The sequence below is a fragment of the Pundamilia nyererei genome, unplaced genomic scaffold, assembly GCF_000239375.1.
Source record: "Pundamilia nyererei isolate P.nyererei 1_Seehausen unplaced genomic scaffold, PunNye1.0 scaffold00116, whole genome shotgun sequence".
Taxonomy (NCBI): domain Eukaryota; kingdom Metazoa; phylum Chordata; class Actinopteri; order Cichliformes; family Cichlidae; genus Pundamilia; species Pundamilia nyererei.
Genome location: NW_005187517.1, coordinates 1856199 through 1881465, shown reverse-complemented (window position 1 = coordinate 1881465; position 25267 = coordinate 1856199). Strand labels below are relative to the sequence as shown.

The following is a 25267-nucleotide window of genomic DNA, read 5'->3' as shown; positions in this document are numbered from 1 at the left end:
AGTGAGAGGGGCTTTCCATCTTATATCAAAAAAAGGTGAGCAGGAAATGAAGAAACAAACTGTTTCCAGACACTTATAGCATTCTGGAAAAACCACAGGACATGTTAATAATGTCTTTTGTTTGTTTTATTTTTAATTTAACAAGGTATATAAAAATTTGACTACATTAGAAAATTATTTTTGATCAAGTGGGCGCATGGCAATGAGATGAGCTTGGTGTCAAAATGTAGATAACAGGGAGCCCTTTCATTTGCTATAACTGTTTTGTAACCTGACGTTAACCACCTTTTAAGGTGTACCCAAATATGCTTATAGAACATTTCAACAGTCATCACCCTGAATGCTGTATCTGCCATCTGATAACAAATGCTTGTTTCTGTTATTCAGTATTATAATTATCAATAGACAACAAAAATATATGAGCATTTTTGCTGCTGACGCAATGCTATAACCCATGGTCCTAATGCTCAAAGTGTATAAAAAAAATCCATGGAACAAAAAGAGAATTTTGGATTTGGAAACTTTTTTTGAATGATTTTGTTACCTAATAAGTCAGTGTTCAGCTCTGAAGCAATGCTATTGCTGGCAAGTGTGGGGCCAGTTGACATTTAGGTGACAATGCACAAGACACCTTTCAGTTCCTTAGAACACTATTTATAGTTTCCGAAGAAGTTAAAGCGGGTATGTAAAAATAAAAAAATACGTCAATTCGCTAGATGGTTTATCGTCCTATACGTGCATCTCTCATGAGGACTTTGCCTTTTGAGTCTTGAAATCCACATTGTTGGTAATACTTTTAGCAAAGTAAATACTGTATGTGAATGCACTGCTGTAAATGGCGCACACATAATCTTTTTTGAACCCTTTTTCTCCACACTGTATTTTCCTTATTCCATAGTTTTAAAGAGTTACTCTTGTAACTGTTCCTCATCATAGATTGATGTCCAAAAAGCAAGCTCTGATCTTTTTGTGGAAATGGCGCACATTTTTACAGGACACGCTGACACATGAAGCGAGGAGGAGGAAAATAGCTCCAGTTTCTTACATGGTTCCACCTTGATAAGGTCACTTCAACCTCATAATGGAACTCACACAAACAGTAAACGAGTAATAATGGTGGTCAGCCAGTGTCTGTGTCACTTGTTCCAGGGCATGATGCTCTGGTAAAGGTTGAGCTGAACTGCCTGCTCATACAGCAACACAGTGTTCTTGATGTCACCACTTGGCTCTGGCCCTCTTTTTTTCCTTTTTTTTCACTGTCTATCTGACAGCTGATCCAGACTCTCTCCCTCTCTCTTTCAGTGTGTTGGCAGGGGTTCGGGCACCAGACTGCCGTTGCCTTCCTGGCTGCTATGCTCAATCAAATTTAGCCTATAAGGAGTAATTTGTCTGTCTGTTGCCAGATTGAAAGAAAAAAATACTTTCCAGAGATCAGATCATAGTTTCCATCCTCACACACTGGAGTGAATCACACATAGAAGGAAGGTGGGTAAAAGCATGGCCACCAGCTGCTGTTCATACAAATTATGAATTGTGTGAAGAAGAATATTTTGAATTGGTTGTGGGCCATTTGAAGTTATTTAAAGGCAGCTGACGGAGCTGTGCAGAGTAACTAAAGCTGAGTTTCATTTTCCAGAGAGTAACTGTTTAAAGCTTTTATGTAAGTCCAACACTAGCGTCTGCACAGGATAGCGTGAGCAGCATATTAGCACAGCAGCAGCTTCAGTGCTTCAGGGCACTAAGTGTAGGTCACCCACATTTTAGCAGCCTTTAGAGCCACAAACACATTCTCACTGTAGTTGCGTGCATAAGACGCAAATACACTTCATGCTACATTTACGCTGAAATTATATGTTGCTGGAGAAGACAGTTGGGTGGATAAAATGAAGTGTGAATAATTCCTGTGCAGGCTCATATCCCAGTTTGCAGATATTCTATTGGGTGAAAAAGATTCAGTACCTTTTTGGTGTCAGTAATATATAAACATCCTATAAGTTTCTATGCGTTTTGTTTTCAAGTAAGCGAAAGATGGTTTAACTTTTTTTCTGGCGGTCTGGTGAATTCTTCCATGCAACATCGATCCACTTTTAGCTCAGTTTTTGGTCTCCTCCATCTCTAAAGGCTTCATCTGGCTGTTTGGCTGCTAAACTCTCTGCTTTATTTAAGAAATACTTCAGTGAAACGGTTCCATTAACAGAGCATTTTAACCACGCATACCTTTTTTGTTTATTACCGGAAGCAAGCGGATACAAGTTGAGGATATTACACTGACATATCTAAGTAAGCAAAAAGTGTTTTTGCTTCAAACATCTGTCAGTTTCTCTGCCACGGGCAAACTGAGCATGAATTTAAACTCACCCACGGACAGGGATCCAAGGGTTTGCAAAGATTGGAACAAAACCTTCCTGGAGAGGAATTTTGCAAACCTTCACAGTGCATTTGTATGGTGTCAGAACTGTTCCACAATACAGTCCATCAAGCTCACAAATTACAAAACCTACAGTTTGATCTTCTTTTTAAACAGTTAGCAGCTGGAGTGAACTTTAATTCTAAAGTTTCTGAGTTAAAAACTGCAGTGAAAAAAGTTTTATTTATTTTTTTTTTTCTGGCATCAAAGAAATCTGTACCTTCTGAACTTCTGATCGTCTTTCTTCTTAAATACATTCCTCTGAAGCTAATATGAGGTTCCGGATCCCACAGTACAACAAATCAAGTGGCTGTTTTCCAGAGTTACACAATTTTCAAGACAAAATTCCTAATTTACGATACTGTCTGCTGTCCCTGAGCAGTCAGGGGAAGGTCAAAGAGGGGATTTTACACAAGACGTCAGTAACATTGGAATAGTTTATTTCAGTCTGCTGAAGTCTGGAATGCATTTCAACATATATTAGAGACTGTTTAATCCCAAAAGCTCCTCAGATGTCTCCCTCATATTTTTTGCTTCTCTTCGCACATTAATCATCGAAGAACCCCACAGTTAAAACTACCTCTGTTGACCAGCTACAACAGAAAAATCCTATGTATAGAATACCCGATGAACAGTTCCTTATTTACATATCCTTCCGTGGGGAGTTTCCAGCCACCTGACAAATGGGAGAAATAACTCTCAACATTCTGTTTGATGCTCGTTTTTGGACTCCCCCAACTCCACAGTGATGTTCACCTCACGAGCACATATGTGCTATTATTTTGATGCATGCTCATCCAGGAAAGGTGATTCTGTTCATCTGGACGTAGCGTTTTCATTTAAAATGCTACGTCCAGATAAACAGAATCAACTTTTGGGGATAAGTGCTGTTAGGTTACTGGAAGTGCACAGGTTTTTCAGAACTGTAAAACAGAATCCTCCTTTCGGCAAAAACAAAGCTAACTATTTATTTTTTAATTGGCACCATAAAGAGCGCAATCAAATTACACATTTCTAAAGATTTTCATTACTAGCTCTAAAAAGGTGGGAAAGCAAACACTCAAATTGTTGAATTTTGAATTTTAACAACCTTGTTTCATCATTTAATTGTAAAATTACTTTGTATTTTAAAAAGAAGAAGCATTTATAAGAGTGCTGATATGTGCAGGGCATTTTCAGTGTCTGCATTTCTTTTGGAAGCCACCAGACCAATGAAAAGCAGATGATGAATGCAAACACAATAATTGTCAGAATTACAATGCAGTGGCCGTTAGCCCCACCCATAACTGACTGTATGAGCAGTAAATAAAACAACAAAGCAATTCTTTTTAAAAGGCGCTTTTCCAAATTATTCATTAGTTTAATCTTAGTTTGCACTTCTGGCTGTTGCAAAAATCATCATCGTTTTGTATCCATAGTAAAGCTGCAGAACAGAGTATTCTCAGAGCACCGGGGGTGTTAATTGTATTTTGTTCATTTGAAGATGTGAAGCAAACGGAAGACAGCAGTGCGTGAAAATAATGAAAGCGAACTGGGCTGCACAGCATTTGTTCGTCGACTGATGTTCCCATGGCAATGTTATTTATTGGCTCATTAAGTAAGACTGTTTTCCTCTGCGCTGTGCTTAAACAACCCCTGCTCGGTTTAATCTCTACCAAATAGCCAGCAGTCATTCTTTGCCAACTTGTAGTCACATGAAGACACCTGTGTTGTTGACTTTGTCTCCACATTTTTGTGAATGACTCAGCCCTCATCATAAGAAAGGGAGAGAGGGAGAGGGCTGACAGCTCACTGCCCCACCTCTGCACTCTCTCTGAGAAGTTACACAGGATCCCATGGGTTGTGGCCATCACCGGCCACGTTACACCTCCACTGCTAACAAGCCTGAACATGGAGGGGAGTACAGAGGGAGCTTTGGCCTGGGAAGGCTGCATAAACACACAGGTACCACCATATTGTGCAAGTGTTCTTGCGGCAACCTCTTTTCTCACCCAGTTTCTCCCTTACTGATAAGAAATATTAGGAACCAGAGGGCGTGCATTGTCATGTTGGCATTTTTGTCTAGCACATTGAAATTACAAACTACAAAAGCGTCAATTAACATCTGGGAGCATAATTTGAAGGAAATCATACTGAGGAATGTGAATCAGAGTGTAAGTACAAAACACCAGGATCTACTCTACACGATAACCAGTCAACAGGAAGCATTTCTCCTTCCTAATTGTATGCAAACTGCAAATTACAGCTTTACGTGTGCAAGCCACTGTGGGGGAGAAGAAACGGTTGTGCTTGGTATTATTGCACCCCTACTGGTTACAATGGTTAGGGTTAAACAGAATAGCAAAATTGTTTTAGTCAATCCACAACTCTGCTAAAAGATGATAAAACACACAAAACACACACAATTATGTGACTTGTTGTTCATTTGCAGTAGAAACAGCTTTAACACACTGATGAGGAGTTTTGCATTTGCAAAAGGTTAATTTGGGTCTGTGCCAGACAGACCAAGCAACTCAGGATGAGCGGAACTTTTCTTTTCAGTCTGCCAGAGGAAAACAACAGATAACACATTGAAGCTCTGAAGGAAATGGAGAATGTGAGGCAATAGAGGGCAGTTAGAGCTTCTCACCAAACAAACTCAAGCAGCCTCTCAGCTTTTATTTGCCTTACATTTTCACTGGGTATTTTTCCCAGGCCTGGCTGGGAACTGTGGGAGTCCAGGAACTCTGTGTGGTAGCTCAGTGACTCTGTGTTTGTCTCCGGGATGCCTGTTGGGTTTCCAGGGTAGTGGGAGTAACTTGTCTGAGCCAAGGGTGACCCTGACTTTCTCTCTGGCTAATTCCCTGAGCAGCTGATAGGCTGCGGAAGGGGGAGGCAACGGATCCTTAAATCTGAAAGGTTATGGGAAGGGGAGGTTGAGGAAGCTCGGAAGAATGGTTCCGGACAAAATCACCAAAAAAGGGTTCTGCTCTGCATTCATGATGGTGTGTGAGCTAGAGTACATGTCATGACCTGAACGTGTCATTCTCTCTCTCGTCCCCATAAATGAATGATCAGCCCCACACTGGTCCCTTAATGGAAAAACTCAGCATTTTGAAAAGATATACATATTTGTTTTCTTGCTGAGGGTTAGGAGACGTCATTTGTTTACCTTCAGTTTCATTTTGAGTAGTTAGAGAGAGGAACTCTATTCACTGAACCTCATTTTAAAGTTGGCTGCACCTGACTTATTTGAAAACAGGACTGAGTTTCTGCTGCTTCGAAATAAAATCCCAGAACAAACGATAACATCGCTTGAACTATTTGGCTGCATGAAGTCAGAGCGTGGTGGAAGTTTTCTATGTTTTTTTTTAAGTGTGGAGATTTTATCACATAAAAAATACTATCTAGAAAAATACTATTCACTTTTATCTGATCAATTATATCATACCAAGGTTGTTCTGTATGTTTAATATGTGAAAGAATCCACAAAGTTGTAACCAGTGAATGTTAATCCTGTTATTATTAATATAGCTTACATTTTTATGACAGGCTTATGTATGGGGTGTAGCCACTCTGTCTTGCAGGTGACTGCCAACACACATGGCTGCAGCTGGCAGCCTTCCTGACCTCGACCTCTTGAACCATTTGTGGTGTTGGTGCTTATAAGTGCTATGGTTTAATCTCCAGTTAATTTGACTTAATTAACTTTGCTCTATTAATTTTACTTGGGTGTTTGTGAAGCATTGCTTTCTATGGATAAATGCTGTATGGACAAATGTACTGGGCCACCTACACATTAAACCTACAGGAACTGCTGAGCCATGCAAACCCATGCCATGAAGCTCCTGGCACAGAGTTGTTATGCTGATATTAATACCAGAGGGGGCTTGAGACTTTTACATACTATTTGCCTTAACATTCTGTGACCCCGCTCTGTAATTTTACATGGTCTGCAACTTTGTGGCTGTGGTTGACACTTCCACTCTGTAGTAATACCACTTTTAGACAGACAGTCATGAAATATCAAGGAGAGAAGAAATTTGATTTGACAAAACTGATTTGTTGCTATGATGACATCCTTTTACACTAATATCATTGAATTCAATAAAATCCCCTCCACCTCACCCCCAACTGGTTGAGACAGATAGCAGCCCCTCCATGAGTCTGGTTCTGCTGGAAGTTTGTTTCTTCCAGTTTTTCGTTCCCACTGTCACCAACGTGCTTGCTAATAAGGGGTCATCTGATTGTTGGGGTTCCCTGTGTTATTGTGGGGTTTTTACCTTACAATATTTAACCTCTTAAGCCCCAACGCCTAACTGATATCCTGCCTTTTGCCCCCGTATCTGGGGGCGTTGGGGCTTAAGAAGTTAAGTGCCTTTAGTTGACCGTTGTTGTGGTTTGGGTTATATAAATAAAATTGGATTGAGTTGACCTGAACTCTTTAGAATGACCCATTCTTTCACAAATGTTTGTAAAGGTAGACTGCACAATACACCGTACTAATGAGACTGAAAACGCCTGATTTCAAAGATTAAGAGATGTGGCCCAAAACTTTTGTACATATCATAAACCTTATATAGAGCAGAGATACTTGACAATAACAAGAAGTCAAATTCTGGTGGAGCAACACATCTACAAGCACAGAAAACAAAAGAAGAAGCCTAGAAGACAAAAGGCCCTTTCACAGATGTTGCATGCACTGCGCTGACCGCTACCTAGTGCGAATGGTCCAAAATTTGTGATGGCTGTTGCGTTTTTTTGTTGTCATTTTTTTGCACCCGTTCTACATTTACTAGATGCGCCTGCTCCATGTCATGTGAAAACATGTGTCTCTCATCCATAAAGAAGTGAGCTTTGTCATGATCTCTACTAGTGAAGACTACTTTTCACCCCGAGGTCCTCAGAGACATTGAAAGGAATGACTTAGTCAAGGGCTCTGGCGGTGCCTATGTATGCACATAAACCTAAGTTATAAATTTCACTGAACTCCGATATGCACAGAATGCTTTTGTTCATTGTGTGTTTGAACTTAGCACGGCTGTAGGCTTCGTTTCTATTCGTCAAAGGTACGTCACAGCGCGCAACCGTTATTGTGCAGTGCAAGCAATAGAAAAGAATGGAGTTCAGTACAGCGCTGTGGGGCCCGTGTCCAATGTGAAAGGACCTACAAAGTGTTGAAGAACAGAATAAAACATCACAAACATATTACAAACTTCATACACGTCACTACCTCAAACACTTACCTGTAGAATCTCTCACACACACACACACACTTGCACACCTTCATACATCAAGTTTTTGCTTAATTCTCAGTATTTTGCACAACTCACTGTTATTGTTCACTTTTCTATTACACTGTTGTGTCTGCACTCTCTTGTGTCTGTATGGTTCTGTTCTGTCTGGTGTTGCACTGTCTTTGTTTTTGTTTCTTTTTTGCAATTTTTGCACACTTGCACTTTAGGTAGTCATGTGTTGCTATATGTTATACATAGCACCGTGGTCTTGGAGGAACATTGTCTTGTTTCTCTGTGGACTGTACCACTGCACACGGTTGAAATGACAATAAAGCCGCTTGACAGGGCAAGCCTTTACTTTGCTCTTAAACAAGTATTCAGTGTTTTTAGCCTAAAATGTTAGCATGGTTGTTTGCAAAGTCTGTGAGCTACTTCTGCTACAAAGGTTAGCATTATCTTCTTCAGGATGGCCCAGATGTATAAAGAGAATTAAATATTAAATACTAGGTCCTACTCATAGCATAAATGCTTAATGTTACCACCAAGTGTGGTAAAATATGCATGTGTTCATACTTTTTTGTGGGAGAAAAAGGTTGAAATATATTCGTGTTTTTGGTTTAGAATCTGAGGGGCTGAACATTAACAATCACTGAATATTTTTGTGACATCGATGGTGTGAACAAATACATGTTGCGAGGTTCTGACATGTATTGTGTGGGTGTACTGGCTGGTTTATGAGATAAACATGACTTATTTTCTCCAATTGCATTTTAATATTTCTGCTAAAACATACTTTTGTGGTTGTTTCATATGTAACAACATGAAAGGAAATATGGGTGAGTGATATCAGCTCCTGTCAGTCTTCCCTAAACACCCCTCTTAGCTGTCTATCACTCTGTGAGAACCTGTGTGATGTTTACAGGAGATTCTAGGGGAGTGCCACATTCCTCTCCAACTGACTCACAGCATTACACATTGTGCTGGTTGGTGCCACGTCCGTTAAGGAAAGGTCAGCCTGCTTTCCCGCTCTGTCAGCAGGCAGTTTGGAAGTTGGGCAAAGGGTGAGGAGACACACACAGATCAATAAGGCAAACACATACATGTCAGTGATCTGTGATCAGCTTCACATTGTATATTCTGTGTGCTGCAGTGCTTGCCAAGTAGAACACATCGTTTTTTAATGGCATTGTGAAAGGGAACAGAATGTATGATCACCCCCAGCTATAATAATTCCCTCTTTGAATAAGCCATCCCTTTGCCAAATAAGACTCCTTTCACAACAACCACCGGTTTGCCAAGACATTGCAAGTAGTAACACAGGCAGGGCGGGTACACAACAAACCAACCGCAGTGTGAGTAAGATGAGAAATGAGATTATCCAGCCTCAAATGTAATTAAAGTTTTCCACCTTTGCACTTTGCCTTCTTCTCATCCAGCTCTTCCTGTCTGTCTTAACAAATATTTGTCATAACCTCCCTGCCCACGTGCATTCCCATCCGCCCCTCCCTCTCACACTGGCTGTCTTCCCGTAAAGATGCTGCCTCACTCACTTCCTCATTCCTGAAAAAACTAATAAAGAACACTGATGTGGCAACGCTCAAACTTCTGCCTGCTCGTGCTGGCTGCAGTGCAGGGCGTCTGATGCTTATTTACAGATAAGCTCCTCGGAAGCCAAGACGACACGCTTCATTTTCTTAAACGCGTCGTTATGGACTGTCAACTGCTGATGACTGATACTTCAAGGATTAATGATTAACAGTGTGAAAGAGGTGCAGGGGCAATAAAAAGGGTTTTACTGTGATACTGCTTAGTGTATCATAATACCTCGAAGGATTGGAGGGAAACACAAGGCGGGAATGTAATCCTTCCCTTTTGTGTTGGTCATTTGTTTGTTTCATCTGAAAAGAAAAGATTCCGTTGAGAAACTATAGATGAAAATGACAAAATAATCCTAATTAAGGAACAAAACAAGTCTGCATTCAAAATCAATGCACTGCTTCAACAACTGAACTTTGTGGAAGAATTAAACACGTGCAACATTTATTTGTAGCAACAATACAGACAATAGCAAAACATTATTCTCAGCATAATGAAACTGGAATGCTTGTATAAATATTATTTGGTTTTGGTCCTCTGTACACCACAATGCACAGTTTCACTTTCTTCAACATACAGCCATTAAACACAAAGCTTATCAAAAACTGCAGCATTAACTGATCATCAGCAAACGTGAGCACCTGTAGAAAAGCAGACGTTTTGGCAGTTTGCTGGTCTGAAGCTACATCTGAGACTCTACACGCCTCAACTAGCGTGTTAAATGTTGATGTTCGTGACAGTACAATTAGAAAAAGACTGAACAAGTGTGGCTAGTTTGGAAGAGCTGCCAGGGGAGTCTCTTCTCTTCAAAAAGAAAATGGCAGCATGGTGTCGGCAAACTTGCATCTAAGGAATCTGTAAACGTGTCCTCTGAACAGATGAAGCCAAAGTGGACATGTATTGCTACAATACATATGTATGTATGCTGTATGTATGTTTAACTGTATGTAGCACTGATACACATAGATATGACAATATGCATTAAAGCGCCCATACTATTGGGACAAAAATGCCACAATCATCTGTGCAATGTGGCCACGCTTAAAGGCTTTTCGTTAACGTGGCATAAGGGATCAATAAGAATGTGCAGTGTCTTCCTGGTGTAAAGAACAGATATAACAGCAGTATTGATTTTCTCATCTACTGCTTGGAAAGAATATAAGCAGGCTCATTTCCCGATGTGTGGAATGATTTCTTAAAGCAATAAAGAAGAAAAAAGCTTGCCTCAGCAGCAAAGGTATCATCTACACTGAGTGTACTGATGTCTTCATAATCGGAACAACTCCTCCTCTGCACTCCATTGATTCTGTGGAATCTTCAGAGCTAGCACAAATAAAAGGCTATTACCGATCACTGAACACAGTACCTGACCAGCATAGGGGAAATAGTGACCTAGTTGAAAAGCTAAAAGTGTGTCCTGGTATTTAAAAAATAAACCAGTTAAAAGGAAGAGTTTATTTATAAACATGTAATTTAGTATCACAGAATAGACTTACTTTATTGCTGCAATCCTCAAAAATGAGCATTTAAAAATATTTCCCAATTTTCACGTGTCGTCAGATGCTGCAAGTAGTAGTTGCCGATGGCCAAAAACAGCACTGTTGTCCTTTGTCCTCCAGCCTTTAGCCAACACACCAGATAGTTGCTGTGCTATCAGATGCACTAAACAACGCTTATTTACAGACAACATTACATTAATGTTTCAAATTAATACTAGCAGAAATCTTGTGCCCGTACACCATCAACCAAGTCAACAAAACTAAGAGTTTGTTTAAGATAGCTATGTAGCCCTTCACGTTGCTTTAACGTCTGTACTTTGAAAGCTTTCATCCTTTAGCTGTGCTACATGAGGGATTCTTTACAAGATACCAATAGGTATCACTAAATTGAAGCTCTGGGAGAGACCATGCAACTTTTAAATAAACCCAGGGCAGAATATGAATTTCTGAAAATTTTTTAATTATTTTCATATCTGCATTTTTCATCCATGGATAGAACATCCACAGAGTCTTTGCTTGAGACAGGTGAAAAAAAACAATACCTCCATCCTGCAATACCACCAACTGTCCACTACTGGCCGACACAATGGAGTAATGATTTTCCCACAAAGGTAGTGAGTCGGTGGCGTGACTAAAAACTGTGCAACATAATAGGCTTATTGACTTTTCTAGATGTAGATAAAGTCATTCTTAATGACTATTTTAGCTGCAACCATGTTGTTGGTAAATTGTCTTTAAATTTAAAGAAAAAACACCAAACCAATAAATTGAAAAACGGTTGATTACCGGTAGGCTTACTTGCAAATCTTGTCATCGAAATGTTTTTTTTTTTAACTCTGCAGTTAGCAGGAAAAATAAAACGTAATAAATTTTCATCTAAGATGCTAAGAATGTGGGAAAACGTTGAAAAAGATGTAACTTTGCTGGGGGTTTTGGCCCTTAAAAGGAGGATTTTGAAGATGATGGTAAGTTCATCAGTTGTCAGCTAATATTATTACATTTGGTTGCATGCACACCACAGACACAGGTATGTGCTAATTAATGCTAGCTAACAAACTAAAACGAATTTTCTCTCAACAAAACCACAAGTGAGGGCTGCTAACACACCTGACTGTGTCAGCATCTACCTATGAGTTAAAGCCAACACACCAGAAAAACATTCATGTTTTGAAGCCAGCCAATAGAGAAAGGTCAGTTTTTCTTGTATTTTTCAGCACCTGGTAGTTAGGCCCACAGTACGAAGCCAACCACCTGTATGAGCCTGAAAACCTGAATTTACAAATCCTTCTTACTAATACAGGCCTTTGTTGACTAGAAAAACCAACCTAAAACCAGTACTGGATGTAACATGTTACTGTAATCACATTATATTTTTAGTAATGTAGAAATATGACACATTACTGTGCTAAAATCAGTAATTACAATACAGTTACATGATTACGGTATGCTAACGCAAAGCTAGCCAAAACCCCAGAGTGATTTAAAGAATCACGATAAATGTAACAAATTGTTTTCTCCACTGAGGGATTGAAAATGATTAATTTACTGCATTACTTTGAAGTAAAGTGCAGAATAATGTGTAATCCTTAGTTTTCTGAGTAACGATTCCAACAGTACCCACAACCGACTTAAAGACTCCTTTGTCCCACACACCATCAAACTGTTTAACTCCTCTCTGGAGGGGAAACAGGAGGACAAAGGAGGGGGGAACAACTAAGCTGTAGGGCCTCTTCTCTTCACTGTGCAATACTTTTTGTGCAATACTTTTTGTTAATAGTCAACAGTGCAATAAACTTCAATACTTGAAATGTGCAATTCCCTTGTATTCTTATTCCCATTTGTCCCTTTCGTATATTTTATTTATATATGTCTCTGTATTTATATATGTGTATATATATAATATTCTGCTCACGTTCTGTAACTTCTGTCGGTGCTGTGCTTTTGGAAACCGAATTTCCCAGAGGAACCCACCCGAGGGATTAATAAAGTTTTATCTTATCTTATCTTAACACAAAAGACAAAACCCTTCGATACTCATCGTAGAGTGGTTTATCTTTTGAAACAAAATTTAGAAATCATTTCATCTCAAACACCTTTAATTCCTCTCTGCTTATTTTCCGGCACAGAATAAAATTGTGTTGCTAATGAATTTCCCACTCGAATGTTGTGAGTGAGAGCAAGCTTTCCGGCTCCTGCGATGCTGATAGTAACTGCTGAGTAGGGAGAGAAGGTCAGCAGTCGCTGACCATCGGTTACATAAAGCTGTGTCCTTGCTGAACTTTCCATTGGGCTGTTTGTTAATCAGTCATTATTAGCAGAGGAAACTGACGATTAAGCCGTGTGAGGTTTACAGTAATGTAGAACTCGAAAAAGGTACAAAAACAGGAACTGACCTCGACTCTTCCTGCTGACTGTTTGTGTGTGTCTATGGATGTGCATGTGCCTGTGTGTATGTGTGTGTGTCTTTGTGTGTAAATGGACATTCTTGCTTCCTCTGAGCCACCGCAGGTAGAGAAATCCATGTGTGTGTGTGTGTGTGTGTGTGTGTGTGTGTGTGTGTGTGTGTGTGTGTGTGTGCTGTAGCTGGAATGTACAGAGGAGTCTTTCCTGTGTGATGAAACTGGTCGATTGCTTGCTTGTTACTGGCATCACTCGTGGCAGCACACACAGTGATGACAGGACAGGACACAGTGATCGCCGGAGAGACAATGCAAACAATGTTGACATTAACATTACAAATATGGGTGCATGCAGAATGCACTGTACAGAATCGTGATAAGGAGACAGATTTTAAAGGCAAATGCTGACTTTCAACCCCATTTGCCTTTAATTGAATTGAAACTTGAAGTGCTGTTATCAGACCGCAGCGGTGTGTGATCATTTGCACATGAACCTGACAGCACAGTCTGTGACAGGTACGAGCGCAAAGCACATGTTGATTACTCAGGGAAAGTGTCTGTTCCATTGAATCAGACATTTGTGTTATCATTTGCAAGCCTAGCTTACTCTTCGGGGTCACATCAGGGTCAAACGTGAAACATAAATAATGTCTTATTTTGTCCAACTGTAATATTCTTCTTCTTTTTTAAAAACATTTTATTGTAAAAGGCTAGTTTTTTTCTTTACTTTCACAGCACATGTGAACTCAATAGCAGGACACTTGGATTGAGTTTGAATGGCTTGTTTTACTTGGGACGTTTTCTAGTAAATGAGAGAAGTGAACCGGAAGTATCTGTGAGGAAACCATATGACGAGCTGGTTGAATTCTCTGAATTAAAACTCCTTTATTAAGAGGGACCTCTTCTGTATCAAAGCAAAGGAGATAAGGCTGTCGCACAATTTGAAGCAATGCACTACCATAACACGTTACACAAGCGACGCTGTCGTGGAACGAGAGGTCTGAGCAGGTCACCAGTTAGTCACAGGGCTGACACATAGGACAGGAAATGATTTCAAATGAAATTTCATTCATCTTGTTGTTATAGTTTTCTGTTAAAAGTTTGTAGGCGTTCCAATAAAAAGGGGTGAACATTAAAGAAGCCCTAAACCTAATCACAGAAACCTGAAGGAAGACTGGAACATCTGGAACAAAACATATGTGTGGACAGCAGGATGAGCATCAATTCTTAATACTGCATTTTCATATCTCTGTTGTTACTAGGAAGCTATAGTGTTTTAAAGCAGCTGTCCCCAACCCCCGGGCCAACTGAGCAGTACTGGTCTGTGAGTTGTTTGGTACCGGGCCGCGAGAGTTGAGGCTCGAGTGTGAAATTTATGGTTTTCAGAGTTTTTAACAGTTTTTAGCTTTTTTTAGCGTTCTGTTTCATCGTTTTTATCATTAACCTGGTTTCCCTGGGTCTTTTCACATGTGTTATGAATAAATCTTCTTTTTTTTGGTACCGGTACTGGTTTTATTTTGTTGTATTTATACGCAACACCTTAAAGACCGGTCCGTAAAATATTTCTTTCTTGAATCTTGGGGCACTTTAGTTTGTCAAAAGTTCAACATTTGCTCTCATAATATAAAGATGTCTTTGCCCAGAATCTATGAATAGACACCGCTATCCTGCCCAGTGTGTGAGGCATGGACAGCAGTGCTTTAAGCTAAATGCCAGAATCAGCATGCTAAAGCCTTCATTCTCCAAAGCAGGTATCATTTTTTGTCTTGTGCACTGCTTCAGCAGCATAGTATCACTGAACAAACTGCAGCAAATGAACAAATCAAATAAAAAGACATTCACCGATCGCCCTTACCAACACTCTGTATCAAATCTTATCAAGGGTAAGCACTTTCAAAATAAAGAGTTGCAATCCAGTTTTGAGAGCGCATTCCTCTGCGCCATATCCTTCCAGGTAACAAGAAAATGACGTCATTCATGCAGATTACTGGTTGGCAGAGCTAACTCGAAATTTCGAGTTACTTTTCTCAAACTTTAGAGCTTATAAGTCAAAATTTCAAGTTAATAAGTCAAAATATCGAGTTATGTATAGTTTTTCTTTTTTGTGTGTGGCAAAAACGGGCTTCCATATGAACCCACTAGCTGTTGAGATATTTAAAAATATGAAAGGTCAACCTCACAGTGATAGTAAAAAAAGTGATAGTGTTACGAAAGTTAGCATAACTTGTTGTGAAAGTATTCATTATATCCTGGGCTAACTAGTCAACCAATGACATGGTTGGCATACCACCATAGTCGCACTTGGAGTCACCACGCTACTGTTGCTAAAACTGTATTTTTGCACAGGATTTCCTTTTTGCAGTTTACTTTTAGCAGAATGTTTGTTCCACTAGCATAACATGGGATTTTTTTAGCGCCTTTTTTAGCAGCATGCCAGTAATGCTGCTTTTTATAAAGGGTAATATATTGGTAATATTTATAGATGTGTTCTGGCACTTGGAGAGGAAAACTGACATACCACAATAGGAAATTAGCAGTTGTGGTCAAAGATACAATGGGAGTCAGAGGGCACATGTTCCAGCCTATGAAAGTGGTGCTTTTACTTCCAGTTATTGTTAATGGGACGTACAAAATAACGCTAGGAATGAAGCAGCGGGCGCTATCTGCCGTCGCTGTGTCTCCTCGTAGAGACCCACAGGATAAACACGCAGACACACAACCTACATTTTATGAGAAACTGTTATAGTTTAAGAGTGCACTAACACATCTCAAAATCCTGCTGATGCCTCTGCTTCCCACTCTTCCTCTTTACAAAACCAGAGCAGGGTGACTCTGACCCACTTACATCCTGCTGTGACCCACATCGCAATTCTCTTCTTCTGTCCTCTGCCTGTGCAACATAACTGTATACTAACACAGATGTAGGATTTAAAGGAAATACATCAAAGAATTTAAAAGGAAACCTTTTTGTTAATAATCGGTTTTGTTAAATTGTTTGAAACTGGCTGATGGTGCACATTCTTGCGATTAAATCATAACCCGAAACTAAAAGTCAAACATCAGCAATGGTTTGAACTTTTGTTTTCATATGACGCATCAAAAAAACAAAAATGAAAACCGCATGCAAACTACCAGAATTCATAGCAGCAACATTGCATTGACATTTAGGGGGAAAACCGCTTCCACAGAGGTGTTTGTCTGGAGCTATTATCGCAGTGGAACGATGAATGCTGCGTGTTTCCTGTGGGAGATTGTGCCGTGGCGATGGCCCTCACTGACAGTGACATGTGTTTTTGTTTCATGACCCTGGCAGCTAACTAGAATGTGGCACTCGCAAGTCAGCACCAACAACTTCTAATCTGGAAGAAGCAGAAAAACAGGAGGTGGATATATAACAGGAAGATTTCTGTGGCACAAGCAATGAGTGATGTGTAAGGGATGAGACCAACTGCTGTGCAACTTATAGCACTTATTTGCATAAAGATCTAGATTCTGACTGGCTGGCTGGAAGGCATGGATTAATTTTTGGTATATAACAAGTGTAGCTGAACACCTGTGGCACATGTCATTACGCACCAAAGATTCTAAGTTTTCCATTGATGTGAGCACAGAATGAATGCATGGTTAAATGTAGCTTGTAGACTAAAGAGTAGACACAGGTAGAATAGTAGAAAAGTGCTAAATACCAGCCCGGTGTCATTCCTTGCACACAAAAAATACCCTAACTTTGAATCATCAACAGTTTACTTTGTAAAATTAAATATCTAAACTCATACATCATAAGTCAGTTAATAATAAATTGTAATGAGGATGTTTTCACATTACTGATGTAAATATGTTCAGTTTAATCTCTAAGCATGTCATGCTGCACGCTGAGGAGCCCTCGTGAGCTCTGCTGCCTGCAGATTTCCTCAGGTTTGACTGTTACTGGTGCAAAATGCCTTTGGCTCTTCTGCCACCTTGTGTTCACTCTGTTAACTGCAGGCCGCTTCATTTTGATTAAAAAACGCAGCACTCCTTGGCCCAACTTTGTGTGCATCACATAGAGCCACAGCCCAAAAAAATATAATGCTTTATTTTTAATAAGAGAAAAGAAAAAGAAAGAAAAGAAAAGCATGTGTTGCGGTCCTAGCAGGGCCTCCTCCTGAAGTTGCCTGTGTGGGCGTGTCCTACCATCTCTCCTGTGCCAAAGGTGCCACCTTTTTCTTTTGTGCAGCTGTGAGTGGTTGCTGCTAGTGAGCTGCTCTTTTTTGACTTACTTTTTTTGACCAACACTTGAGTTTTGTTTGTTTCCTTAAATGGTGATAGCGGCTTGTCCATCTCTTTTAGTTGAGCTACTTTAATAAAACTCTTTAATTTAACCCTTTTGCCTCCTTGTCTCCTTTTTCTGACCCGGACACTTTTTGTTACCTTCCGTCATCGTCTTGACCCTTTTAGGGGAACGTAACAGCTGGACAATCTAACTCAAAAACACACAGTTAGCTCGAGGTGTGATCTGTTTGCCTCTCAGCTCTGATTTACAGCTGAACAAAAAACTGTAGCAAGAAATTATTATTTACCTATAATTATACAATAATCAAGAAATTACAGTTCAACAAATTTATACATAGTAAAATCATAAATAACATGCATAGAACATTACCTTCGTAGCTTCAAAATTCCTTGGGTTTGAGCTGTTGTCCATCTTTCCTTTGTCATTGTCCAGTCACTAGCACTTGGATGAAACTGAGCATAAAGTATATTCTTTTACACCTTTGATTAAAAAAATGACTGCTATTGTCTTCTGTCAGGCCATCAGTAAACACACATGATCCATCAGCATTTGAAGTGTGCTTCCTGTTTTAAAAATGGTAAATGGTGATCAGCACAGCTGTGAATGCTTCTAGAGAGGGTGCACTGTATAGAGATACTAGTGACCCATCACTCAAAATGATGTTTCCTGACCACAAGGACAAACTCAACATAATCTTTGCTGCCTGGACATTTTGAAAAGAATCAGTGAGTGAGATTTACTCACATCTGGTGAGGCAAATCCACAAGCATTGGAAGTAGTCTGATCCAGGCTAGTGTGATATGCACGACACAGACTTATTCCATCAACACAGCTTATGGTAGCATACAAAGAGAGACTCCACGTCTTCAACTCTCTCACTGTTTCTTAGAACTTTGTTTGTTCGTGACCTCTTGTATCTTGTGGGTTTATGCTTTTATCATTGGTAGCCTCTACAGGTTGCTGTTATAGACTGCTATGCCATAAGGGTTGCTAGATTGCTACCCATGGCTGATGTTAAACTTAGTCTGATGATGTATTTGTCAAATCCTGAAGAAGCTTTTCAAATTGATATATGCTGGTTTGTTTTTTGCCATTATCCACAAAAAATAAAGTTAAAATATTCATTTCTGTCAGTATACTTCCACCGCATATATACCACATTTGGAAATATTTTACATACAGTGCTGTTGAAAGAACCTTTTTCCCCTCTTCTTGATATGTTATGTTTTGCATAATTATCCTGTTTGCATATTATCACTAAACACAAAAGTAAATACAAAATACAGTTTATAAATTAAATTCAAATTGTAAAAAACTTATTTCAAAAGCTATATTTCAACAGTGATTGTGAAGGGAAAATAAGTTCATCATTATAAGGTCACATAGGCCTGCAAATTTTTATGGTATTTATTTTCTGTTGTAAGTTGGTACAGGAGAACACAATTACACACAATTATATTGGCAAAATTCATTTTTCACCATGACAATGATCACAAACTCTCTGCCAGTTCAGTAAATGGCTATCTGGATAGAAAAACACAATGGACCACCATAAGTCATGACTGTTCGGAGCTCAGGCCTTAACATTATTGAAGAAGTGTGGGATCATCTTTACAGAGAATGGGACAAAAGGCAGCCAACATCCAAAGAAGAGCTTTGGATGTGGTCCCTGGAAGACCATCTTTGAAGACTTCTTAAAGAAATTTCAAGAAAGTTTGTCTAAGAAAGTTCAGGCTGCGTGGAAACATAAAGGCAATCATAACAAATATAGACTTTTTGTATACTTTATTTCCCCTGTAGGGAAATTACTCTCTGCATTTAACCTATTCACTCAGTGAAGCAGTGGGGAGCAGTGTATAGGACAGTACGTTGCTCAGGGGTACCACAGGGTAATCGTTCGGTGGATTTGAACCCCCGACCCTCCAATCATGGGGCGAACGAAGACCAGCAGCTCACTTGCTCTAACAGGGATGTGATACATGTGACCCGGGGACTGCTGGGAACTCCTAGGTTGGATCTGCAAAGTGTGCAAATTGTATTGAGATAACTTATAATGTGAAACTTAAAAATTTCTTTATGAATTAATATATTTGTTTTATTTATAAAGATGTAAAATACAGTTTCAGAAATGCTGCATGTAAAGGCTTTATGCTTTTTAAAACACCACTGTAATCTGTGACGTACATGTAAGCACTATAAACTCACAGAATGACAAGACATTATTTTATAATTGCATTTGTTTTTGGTGGGGATAAGCTGATTCATTAAATATGTTTTAAAAGAAGGACTAATTTTATCTTGTTTTTTACTCATTAAAGTAATTCATTCATTTATGAATAAATACTTTTACTTGTCCAGACTGCTTGAGAGCAAATTGTGATGTACGTGACCCATGAACTGAATTACCCTAAAACCATTGTATACTTTTTACTTAGGTCATCACTTCTAGTTAGGGAGAAAGGCTGTGGCAGAATAACATATGTTGACTCACCTGAGCTTGGGGGGGGTGGGGGGGGGGGGGGGGGGGGTGTTAGGGTTGAAAATTATTAAATAAAATATAAAATAATTCTATAAAGATGTTTTATCATTTTTTATATACGCAATGCAATGTGCTCATAAACGTGTTGGCGCTCTGTGTTTTTAGGCTCAAAGGCTTTGTCCGGTCCTGTGTCTGGATTTGAAATATTGGGGGTAGACGTAGAGCGCAGAAGAAATTGCTGCATGCTTACACATCACAACATCACAACTGATAATGACTAGAAGGATATACTCGGGGTCAAGGGAGTTCGAACAGAATGCCCTGAACTAGATATTCAGTAACATTAAAATGATCAAGTCTAGGCAGGGGATGTTTTTTGTGTCTGTCTATCTGATTCCAGGGGAAGAGGAGCAGATAGGACGTCACGAAGTTGGACGTGAACAGAGAGGAGTCGTAAGGAGACAGCAGGACTGCTACGTTGCTTCTGGAAGAAGACAGCCATAACAATCACTTGTTATTGTCGTAGTATAAAAACTGTATGGGCAGATAAGGCTCATCCTTGGTGTGAGGCGGTTGTATCATACTGGGGTCCAGCGCTGTAACTTTTAATTTCAACTACTGAAGCAAAGTAAATCTTTTGAAACGACAGCTGTTTCTCATGAATTCCTTATGAAGAAATTTGAACACGACAGTGGAGAATGACTTGAAACTGGTCCTGTATCTGAGCTGATACAGGACTAGGGATGGGTATCGTTTAGGTTTTATCCGATACCGGTGCCAAATCGGTACTTTTGAAACGGTGCCGGTGCTCAAACGGTGCTCAAACCGGTGCTTAAAGAATGGAGAACACAAAATTGGTCCAAAAACCTCTCATGTTCAGCTGTTTTTTGTAAAAATATAACAATGTTAGCCTTTTCTGCAGCTATGGGGCATATATGGTATCACTCTTGGCTGGAAGCAGTGCAATGGAAAAAACACAAACTTTGTCCTAAACCTCTCATGTTCAACTGTTTTCCACTTTTTCTTTGGTCATTTTAGCCTTTTTGTCCAGGGTGAAGGGAGTATCTGCCATCAAACAAGAGGACAGCCGCATGTAGCTATGATGATGTTTGCTAGTTCACCTTACATGCATTAATGTAATAACGTGGTTAGCTTACTCAACGTAAATTAGCGACTCACGCAGAGAAGAACGGCTGCTGCTGCCACCATCATCCGTCATCATTTCTGCTACACTGGCAGGGCTAGGGGCCAGGACTCTCCTCTTCGTGTTTTTGGGGGATGTTGCATAACAGGCAACCCACCCGCAGTAGATGTGCTCAGTGTGAGGTCTCGCAGCAAGCTATCAAATACGCACATTTCTCGGCTTTTTAAAAAAACGCTATGCGTCGCCAGGTGTTTCATCGGATTTGAGGTGTTACCTCCTTTGACAGTATCACAGTATCAGCTTAAAGCACTTGTTGCAGGCTGCTAAGTTTGCATCTTTTGCTGTGAAGTACAGCCAGACTTCTGACCGCTTCGCCTTGGACATTTTTAATCTGTAGCTCTGCTCTAACAGAACGTACGTACCTGGCCCCGCCTACTATCCTCGGAAACGTAAAATGATTGGCTGGAATCTAAAGTGTATCAGGAAAAAAAAGCACCGAAATAAAGCACCGAAATGTGCGCTGCTTTTCGGTCTGGTTACTACCGTTTATGTCAGAACACCGGTACCCATCCCTATACAGGACGGTGTATTATTACAGGGTCTACCTTACAATATAAAGCACCTTGAGGCGGCTGTTGTAATTTGGCGCTATATAAATAAAATTGAATTGAATAAGCCTCCACATATCTCAGAAATACTGAGAGAAAGTTTCAGCCAGCAGAGACATTTACTTAAGTCTGGTTGTCTAGCACAAGGGTGTGAGACGTCACACCTGGGTGCAGCCCATGTCTGAGTCCCAAAGCTATCATTCAGCTCTCCATACAGCTGATGAGCATGGGACAGACACTGATGAGGGGTTACAAGTTCATTCTCAGGGGTCTTAAGAACTGAAGATTCTTATTTTTCCTCTTAACATTAGACATGCACCTCCTTTCTCTCCCCGTTATCAAGGAGTTTAATAGAATAATGATGAAGTGACACTGAACTAAACAACTGTTTTTTGTCACTTTGTCATTCAGACTGTTCTAAAAGCCTTATATGATTTTATAATGTAAGATGATGTTCAAAGTCAGGAATATGATCCAATATTTCATAATAAAACCACAAATTGCTTATAGAAATGCTGCTGCTATGCAGGAGCTTCAAATCAAGAAGCTTGTTGTGAAGCCACAATGCTGCAGTACTGTACCACACTTCTAAATGGATTATTTTTTCTGGAGCCTTCTTCAGAATATATCACACAACATATTATAATACTGTACAGATTTTCTTTGTTATAGTACAGCCTGCACATGATTGACATGGGATCAGAGCAATAAGGGAACACATAGTTACATTCAGCTATTTTAAAGAGGGTTCAAAATACCCATTGCTAGCTTTACCATATAAATATATCACAAATAACAAAAGCCAAAGATATTAAGACATACCCACTACACCAGCTTTTGTTAAATATATCAGCAGGGTAATATAGCTGTAAACGGTGTAAAAATGAGGACACAGTTGTACAAACCCACAACATGATTCAGTGTGCCAGTCTGCATGCAAAATGCCAGCAATGATAAGAAGTCCTTTACTGAGGTGCTCTGTTGGGTCTGTTCAGATGCATGTTCAGGAGGGATTTTTCAACATCTTGTTCCCATTATGATCGATTTGGACCAATTGAAAGTTTTTTATATAACCTAAAAACTGTCTATTCCTATGATTAGAACCCCAAAACAGTTTCAACATTTTGTTTTTAAAATCTCTCATCTATTTCTTTTACCATAATAAAATTTCCCTGCTCCATCCATATTTATTTGAGTAGATTTTTATTTATTACAATGTATTTATTCTAATCTTATACTGGGTCTAAGAGCAACCCCTCAGTTGAACCTTTGTTTCGAACAGATTGTTTTAGCTCTCCTGTCCTTTTGTTTAAGCCAGTTTCCTTGGAAAGGCTCTCCTTGTATACAGAAGGTTTCCCACTGGATGAGATAGCTGCTTTTTCTGACATCAAACCAAGCTGAGTAGAGGGAACTGTCTGAAATAGCGTGGCGGTCTGAAGACTGAATTTTTGAATCATACAACTGTAAATGAGCTTCAAGCCACATGAGATATAAAACAAGGATAAGCTGAGGTCACCGTCCACATTAATATAATAAAGGTTTTGAACTACTGTTAATAATTATGGCATAATAAATAAATAAAGATATAAATAAATAAACAATGATTTCATATTTTACACTTTCAGTTAATGTGAACGTATCTCTCTTCCTTTTATTTGTATTTATTTATTTAAATAAATAAATAACAAATTATTTATTTTATCAAAATAAATAAGTAAAAATAAATATTTTAATAATTTAATAAATATTTTTATTGATTTAAATAAATCAATAAAAATAAAAGTCCTTTTATTTTTCTATGAAAGTCCTCGTACCGGAAGTTGTACACTACTTCCGGGTCGCGCTTGCCACACCGTTCCACATCATGGCGGCCCTTTTCGGATGTACCGTGCTCCGCAGAGCGTGGCTGGGACCTTCCAGCCTGTGCTGCAGGACACCGGGGGCTCCTGTCTCTGCTGCCGGGCTCCGGTTTGTGAGTAATGCTGCTCCAGAAGATAATCGGTCGCCGATAATAGAGTCCACGGAGGAATACAAGTACGTTGAGCGGCTCATCCCCTCATCACGGATTCCCACTCCGCCTAAACACACCGGTCCTACCCCATCGGGCTGGATCCCTCCTGCGGATTCACCTCCGTCTCTGCCCTACATGATCCGCCGCTCCCGCATGCACAACATCCCGATTTATACTGACGTGACCAATAGCAATCGGAAATTAACGTTGATACGGAAAGTGGAGGGCGACATTTGGGCTCTAGAGAAAGACGTGAGGCAGTACCTGCAGGAGGTGACGGGAAAAGAGCTACCTACACAGGTCAACGAGGTCACCATGACCCTGAAGGTTAAAGGTCACTTCGATAAGGAGTTGAAGGACTGGCTGGTCAGCAAAGGGTTTTGACTGAAAGAGCTTCCGTTGCTGGCATCGACCTGCTGAAGGGACAGAGAGCCGTGGAGGAGGAGGCCTGTCAGCAGGAGCACACTTCAAAGCCTGCTTCAGTCCTTATGGAAGCGAGACTGCTGACCTGGGCCAAGTTAATGAACTCTTTGACAGCAGTGAGATGCGATGTGACCACTGAGTGTAAAATGATGCAGGCCAGTTTAAGTCATTGTGATTAAACATAGAAGCATAGCAACTGTCTGTTTAATGTCATCCATGCTTTCTCCAAAAATGATGTAAAAAATCTTGACTCACAGTTTGTAGATTATTCAGACTGAGACTGAGTGTGCAAAAACATTAAAATTACCTGCTTTAACAGTGACACTTTTCTGTGGAGGTCAATGTGCAGAAGTGTTACTGGTAGGCGGTTTGTTTGTTATTTTCAGTTTGGCCGACAAGATGACGTCAGATGTCTGTGATATGAGTGTGACAAACGCTTTCAGCCTTAAAGGGTCCAAAAGCATTTATTCACTAATGAACAAATCTCTACATCAACACTGAATGCAGTACTTTCCCAACATGTCAGTCATGCTCATATTAAAACAGGGTGTATGACTCCAGTGAACACGCACCTCTTTCTGTCCCTCACAGTTAAAGAAAGAGGTGTGTGGTCCTGTAATGATAGCTGTGTTGTCTGTGTCTTAACACAACCACAGCTCAGACCCTCCTCCATGATTTTGATGAGTCTGTCACTCTAAACAACATCATTAATTTAGCTGAGAGAGAAAGTCTAGAATTCACCTGATAACCTTTTCCAGTTGAACAGCTAGTGGAGAAAAAAAGAAGAGCGAGGAAACAAATATTAAACAAACTCTAAATGTGAGCGTTAGTATTAAAACTGACGGCTCCGGTAGCGAGGCTGTGTTTGAAGCTGCTTTACCTCCTCGCTCATGGACTCAGAAGCTTCCTTCAGCATTTCCAACTCCTGACAGATGCGCACACACACACACAAGAGGACAGAACATGTCACTGTGTTTTTGTCCTACGAGACCAGCTCTGTTGAAGCTACACCCAAGTATTACTTTATTGGTTACACCGACCTGATATCAGTCCTGCAAAGCATCCTGACTAGGCAAGGCAAGGCAAGGCAAATTTATTTGTATAGCACAATTCAACAACAAGGTGATTCAAAGTGCTTTACAGAGACATTAGAAACAAAAACAAATAAAAAGCATGATTTAAAATTGATTAAAACAAGCAAACAAACAAACT

At 39.8% G+C, this 25267-nt stretch overlaps 1 protein-coding gene across 1 annotated transcript; it reads left to right on the top strand.

Annotated features, from left to right (window-relative positions):
• The first annotated feature begins 23442 nt into the window (after positions 1–23442).
• On the top strand, positions 23443–24377 carry LOC102192623 (39S ribosomal protein L49, mitochondrial-like). The gene has a single exon (XM_005742066.1). It carries the CDS (start codon positions 23486–23488, stop codon positions 24014–24016), a length of 531 nt encoding a protein of 176 aa, XP_005742123.1. The 5' UTR covers positions 23443–23485; the 3' UTR covers positions 24017–24377.
• The last annotated feature ends 890 nt before the right edge of the window (positions 24378–25267 follow it).

What these genes read in the sequence shown, in the direction of transcription:
- LOC102192623 (XM_005742066.1), top strand. Translation starts at nt 23,486, where the DNA reads ATGGCGGCCCTTTTCGGATGTACCGTGCTCCGCAGAGCGTGGCTGGGA.